Source organism: Triticum aestivum, chromosome 4A, assembly GCF_018294505.1.
Source record: "Triticum aestivum cultivar Chinese Spring chromosome 4A, IWGSC CS RefSeq v2.1, whole genome shotgun sequence".
Taxonomy (NCBI): domain Eukaryota; kingdom Viridiplantae; phylum Streptophyta; class Magnoliopsida; order Poales; family Poaceae; genus Triticum; species Triticum aestivum.
Window position 1 is genome coordinate 722,824,043 of NC_057803.1, and position 6,712 is coordinate 722,830,754.

Here is a 6,712-nt window from a genome sequence, read left to right on the forward strand (position 1 = left end):
GCTAGGTTCATGTGGGCCAGGATGCATGTCGCACCTATGGCCTAGCACTGGACGCTCTGCACACACCGAGTCAAACCCCAACGCAATGATACTACAAATGTTCTGCATCGCTCAGAAATTGGCACACATCTCGATGGACTTCGATGTCTGTGATTGTAGGTACCGTGAAGCTCGAGCTTCAATAGAACTTTGCGTTCCTATATGACCTGGGCGGCACCGGCCAAGGGCGCAAAGGTTGGAGCGGCACGAGCACAACATGACCCAACGTTGCAGCTGCGGGTGGTGACCACCGAGGTCGTTCTATCAAGTCCGTTCATGTTGGCGTGCCGCTCTGGCGCACCTCAGCGCCGACGACCTCTGGTGCATCAAGCGGCTCTCCGACGTCTATGGCCACGGCCTGCTCGGCGGCTGGACCAAGGCGCCGCCTGGGCGCTCCATCTTCGTTGACACTGAGTTTTCTGCTCCGTCTGATCTATCCTGCTCCTTGCAGAGCACCGTGCAACTTTGTCAACAGAACAGGCCAGACTGGAAAACTGGTAGCCTTTTTGGTGTCTTTGGGCCGCTTTTGCTCCATGGCTTCCTGCTAGGCTGCTCTTGCTAGATCTCAGGACTTCTTATGGACTTCCTGCTACGCTGTTGTTGGCGACTTGGCTTCCCTGGCCCCATTCGAGGTCGACCATGGGATTCACAGATCAGCCAACAACAGAAACACATAGCGATCCAAGGACAATTGTAAGTGGGTTGAAATTTGATAATGATTCTGCTTTCTCTTCACCACAATTTATAAGTAGAACTGTGAATGCAAACCATAATTTCGTATTGAATATAGATTAGTGTTTTCAGGATATGAAAAAAATCATTTCAGAAGCCTGTCTAACGCGAGCTGTATCAAAATGCATGGATAGCATATGTGTATACTGACTTTTCTTCTAATGCCTGTACTTTTTCTCCATGAAGTACTTATTTGTTTAACGGTAATTTTCAGGGCATGTTCCTTAAGACATTACTGGGACTGGTGAAAACTGGACAAGGATGATACCGTACTTTTTCTCCATGAAGTACTTATCAAATATTTGAACTATGAAGCAGGTATAGTTTCCACAATTTTGTTTGATCCTAACACTTGATTGTATCGAGTCGTTTTCTTAGTTTGCTTTGCGGAAATATGGCCTTCAGCTGCGACCCTACAACTATGTTGCATTATCCTTTTGAAACATACATGCTATTCGCTAAACTGGTAAACATTAGACATTAGGTACGTTTCTTCATCATCTTTCAGATTTTGTTGATATATTCCAGTTAGTATTTATCTCATGTTCTTTTTAGTATTTTCAGGAAGTGTGCCTAGCATGGTATTAAGTCCTCTAGGTGTAAGGCTACAACCTTAGGTTCTGGCAAAAAAGCTCTTTCACTGAGTTTGCAATTGACCCACCGCAAACAGTGGAGAAACAGAGTATTTTTAAAGCATTTTCAGTAGGCTCCTATTTAGATATAGTAGATTAGTACCTTATTTGTTCCTGTTGGAGTGTAATGGTGATAGAATGATCGACTGTAATTTGTTAGTTTTGTTTGATGATGTTGCATTCAAGCAAACAATATGTGACTGGGGGCTTCTTTATTTCCATGGAGTTGTGATGTGAATCAACACTCAGGGCCAACATTCACACGTCAAATGAACTATAGTATTCCGCAGCAACGCGCGGGACACCATCTAGTTCTTATCATAAATGACAACATTTTCTTGGCACCTCAACCCATCAATTCAATCTGACTTACGCAAGTCATCCCATAGGATGCAGCAAATTAGCGCGTCACCTCTTGTGGCCGCCATATTACTTCATAAAAATCACACTCATACTCTCATCCCGTAGACCGTAACACATTGCAGTCTATTAACGACTGATCGTGGGGGCACATGAGCTTAACGAGATTCAAATGAACAGAGCCGATCAGGTTTTTTTTTTGCTCGGTAAGCTTAGCGAGCCGAGCAGCTCATTAATCCGCCCACGAGTTCTCAAAAAAAATTATATCAAAGCTAGTAACCAATCCCAACATGGAAATCCGAACTTTCTCAGCCTAGAAAAGGATAAGAAAGAAAAAATGAAGTAAAAATAATTAAGAATTTCAGTATCTTTAGTATCTAAGTATAAATACTAGAGGTGGCATGCACGTCGTTTATTCTTATGCAACTCACAGCATGTCTTAGAACACATGCATATACATAGCAACTAGAATTCAGTGATTACTTCTACTCCTACTCGGACAGTGGCATTGTTCCCGTGTTTATATCTACAGAAAATCAACATGTATAAACATTAGCCCTCTCTTTTTTGGCGAGGTATAAACATTAGCACTCACGGCACCCTCCAACTCTAGGGCGGTGGGATGTTCATATATCAAGTCTCAAGCTAGATTGCCCTCCTTGAGAAGCCTGGCTTTGCGCTCTTCCGATAACATTCGTGCGAAATAGATCAGCTCCTCCTCGTTGGTGCCCCTATTCTTCGAGTCAGGCTCGTTCTTGCCGGTTTCGACGTTCACCTTGCACACCTGCCTCTTCAGCAACGACTTGCCAATGTCAACGAGCCTGTTGAGGTTCTCCGGCGTGGACACGTCGACAGAGGCTGTTTCACCATTGAGCCCATCGTCATGGATCCGGAGGTAGCGCTTCTCGCAGTGAAGCGCCTGGAAAAGCACAGAGGCATGGATGTCGACGAGGTCGGTGCTAGCCTGGCTGAAGCTGTCGATGATGGGAGTGGCACCCCTGTTGTAGAGCCACCCGAGGACGCCCCACTTGCTGCACTGGGCAACGTCAAACTTCTCCTCGATCTTAGCCGCTCCAGTGCCCAATGAAAGGATCATGAACTTGCCGTAGTCCGCCGGCTTGATAGGAAAGAAGTCAGGGTTTCCCATCAAGATTTGCTTGCTCACGTCGGTCATTGCCAACAACGTCTGTACCCATGCCATTTTAAAATATTAGACGGAGAACAATACTTTGATACCAAAACACATAATCATACCACATAGGTTAGCAGTTGGGATGCAAGTAGGGTGGGTTGACGGACAATATACAAACATAGTGCTAATTATAGATAAGTGATGAACTAATTAATGAGTTTTGACAGAGCAGAGTATTTATAAGCCTAATTAATAGACGTAGCAAAGTCTCATCCAGCCTCAATCACATTCATTGTCGTTCGAGTTGACATGCATGCACAACTCACCGGATTGTTTGACGCGACGCCTCCGTCGATGAGGTTGAAGGCTCGTGGCTTACCGTCCTCATCCTTCGTTTCAAAATGGTGGCCGGGGAGATATGTCGGTGCGGCAGACGTGCCGATGCAGACATCTGATAGAAGAGCATTCTTGGAGACATCCTTCATGGCCTGTACATTTTAATGAGGTAATTAGCTATGCGAGCAGAGAGAGATAGAGTGAGACACGGACGTAACCCCATTGGGTTCTGTTCATCACATACATCGTAAGTTGAGAAGATTGTAGGCTGCAGGAGCTTTATGTCGAAGGTGGGGATCACAATGTTTGAAAGCGTCTGATCGACTCGTGTGTCCCCGAGCATCTCCTTGATGACTGAGCGGAGGTGCTCACCGTCGTACTTGGGTCCGGTCATGCTCTTGAACAATCCGAAAGGCCCTTTGCTACAAACATGGTTGATACCTCTTAAGATAGATTTTGAACATCCAGGTGCCTCACTGTTTGTGGGGGTCACTGGATCCGCGCATAAGATTGTGCGTTGTTGCTTCCTGTTTGTTTTTTCTTTTAATTATTTTGAAATTTTATCTTTATTGACCTTTATTTTGTGAAATTTTAAAAAATATGAACATCTTTGTAAATTCAATAATAAATTAATTCATGAATATTTCTAAAGTTCATGAACATTATTAAAGTTTGTGGATATTTTTAAAATTTGTAAACTTTATTTAAAATTTCTGAATATTATTTTAAATCCATGAATATTTTATAAATATCCCAAAATTTGTTTACAGTTAACGATCTTTTGTTTTGGAACATTTTTAAAAATACTTAACGTATTAAGCTCTCTAGATTTGGAGCCCCCGGTGACTCAAGGGGCCGTGGTAGTGGGATAGCTGGCCCCACACATAACCGTACGTGTTGTTAGTTGATGGCTCATGTTTGTTTATTCTTTTATTATTCTTTTTCCTTGTTTTAGTTTTTCAGATTTGAATTCATGAAAATTTATTAAAATATGTGAACACTTTAAAAAATTGTTAACATTTTCATAAATCCAAGAAATAAGTAAATTTATTCATATTTTAAATGTTCATGAACATTTCTGCAGCTTGTATTTTTTAGTATGTGACCTTTATTTCACATTCGTGAACATATTTTCCAAATCTACTAAAATATTATAAATATCTGAACATTTTTTACAATTCATGTTTGTCAAATTTGGAACATTTCTAAAAATCCAAGATATTTTAAAAAAATACGTGAACATCTTTAAATTTAATGAGTTTTTCAAATATAAAATGATAGCAAGCTTACTGTACGATAGCAGTGGAGCGACAGAAAAAAAAAGCTAGGCAAGCAAGTTGAGGTGGGAGCTGAGCTGAGCGGGAGCTTCGTGGGCCGTCCCAAAAGTCTCGCACACGATCACAGCAAGATAGAAATGTGTATGGACACCATAACCCCGCACCAAACAACTCTACTCTCTTCTCAGAAAAAAAAAGTTCTCCAGCAGCATCCCCATCAAAATATGTGAATGAAAAAATACCACCATAACATAGTTAAAACCCAAGACAACTAGACCCCTAAATAAAGAATAGCGCGACGAAGCGCTCATTATCCTCTAGTATAATTCATGTGTATGATGCTGATATAATAATAACTTTTATAATAATAATATAATATAATATTAGCGGGTTATGCTGATTATATATAGTATATGGACTCACTCGCAGTTGCGTGCATACATCTTAGTTTTGCCTGTATATTATAAATCAATAAAATATCATGTATAAAAAAAATATAGACTTGCTGACCTGACCGGTGGGAAGATATTTGGGCAGTGTTCCATGTAGAAGTGATTGATGTCCTTGGCGGCGAAGAGCGGACGGCCGTCGGCGTTGGGCGCGGTGAGCATGGCCGTCACCAACCCTCCGGTGCTCGTCCCGGCCATCACGTCGAAGTAGTCTGAGATCCTCGCGTCCGGTCCATCAAACTCCTGTATAGAGATAGAGACGGTCCATCAGCAGTAGGCGCAAGCAGCAGGGTGATGCAGGTCAGAGCACTGAGTTACCTGGAGCTTTTCTTCGAGGAAAGCTAGGATAGTCCCGGGGATGATGCCGCGGACGCCGCCGCCGTCGATGCTCAGCACGGTAACGATGCTCCCGTACGCCGGCGGCGGCGACTTGGGAGTGGCGAGCGATGGCACGCGGCCGCTGAGCGCCCGCCTCGCCGGGTTCTGCAGGGTCAGGGGGCCGTTGCTCTGCTCCGGCCGTCGCATCCTCACTAGCTACTAGCTTTGTCACTGATGATCGATCGGTGTAGTTAGTTGGGTTGGTCGATGCGTATATGTGCAACATATTTATACTCTCGCGCGGATGCATGGATATAACGATCTAAAACGGCTTACATTCCATCCTGGGTCTCTCGCTAGGTAGCTAGGAAAAGTCAAAAGTGTAGTGAGGTGTTAAAGCATCTACAGCAAGACATGGCAAATTCAGGCCCTCAAACGCCCGCGGATGCATCAGCATTGCTCGGGCGTCGCCTCATATTTTTGCTTTCGCACCTGCGTCCATCGTATCTGAAACCTCAAAACCATACAACGCTACGTAAAACATGATCAACACGTAGTTCATCGCGTTTCATCGCCGGACAAAAGGAGCATAGTTCAGCAGAGTTCACCGGTGGACAGTGCAAATCCATACTACAAAGTACTTAAAACATAGATAACATATAAAATTATAAATAGAACGGGGAAGGGCGGAGGAAATCATGATTTCCTCGCTGGCCTCTTCCCCTTCCGGTCGTCGTCGCGGCTGTGCCCCTCCTCCATGTAGGCGTCGACGTGCGGAGGTGCGTCGTCGTCGGAGCTGGAGGTGAAGCCGTCCGTTAGATCGGAGTCAGAGTTGCGCCTTTTGCCCAACAGCCTGCAGAGCAGGCGGGCCGCCTTCGCCTTCGCCGCCACACCCTTGTTTGCCTCATGCTTCGACAACTCGATGCCGAGTCCTTGCATTCTTGCACCGGAGGCATCACGCATCCGTCTCCGCTGTCATGAAGGGCGACCTCCGTCACATCGTCGAGCTTCACTTCATGCAGTAGGCTTGGTCTGTCGTCGTAGGAGCCGGATTCCACACCAGAGACAGGGATGCTGCTTTGGTCGCCGGCCATCAAATGGGTTTGGAGGGGATCAAAAGTGGAGTGGCAGAGAGGCGACTGAAGTGGAGTTTTTATTAACTACCGTCTAAGGTTTTCCGGATGAGAATATTTGTGTGGCACGCATTGGCGAGGCTAGGCAAAGCCGACTTGGCGGATGCGTCAGGCCCGTTTTATATCCACCTCATATTTAGGCTGTATATGTAAGGCGCCAGATAGCCTCAACATTTGAGGACAGTTTAAGGCGTTCGGTTGGTTTTTCACGATCGGTTAATGATTGGGCCGTTGGTGCGGACCTTTGCCAATGGGGGGCACCGGTCATGGTCGATCGCCTCGGAGGAAGGAATATATGTATGCA

General features: G+C 44.9%; 1 protein-coding gene across 1 annotated transcript; it reads right to left on the bottom strand.

Annotated features, from left to right (window-relative positions):
- Positions 1-2,279: 2,279 nt before the first annotated feature.
- Positions 2,280-5,485, bottom strand: LOC123083398 (patatin-like protein 2). Its single transcript, XM_044505449.1, has 5 exons — positions 5,276-5,485; positions 5,019-5,200; positions 3,476-3,653; positions 3,222-3,383; positions 2,280-2,949 (listed from the first exon to the last, which is right to left on the bottom strand). Exons 1-5 carry the CDS (start codon positions 5,480-5,482, stop codon positions 2,404-2,406), a joined length of 1,275 nt encoding a protein of 424 aa, XP_044361384.1. The 5' UTR covers positions 5,483-5,485; the 3' UTR covers positions 2,280-2,403.
- Positions 5,486-6,712: the final 1,227 nt, after the last annotated feature.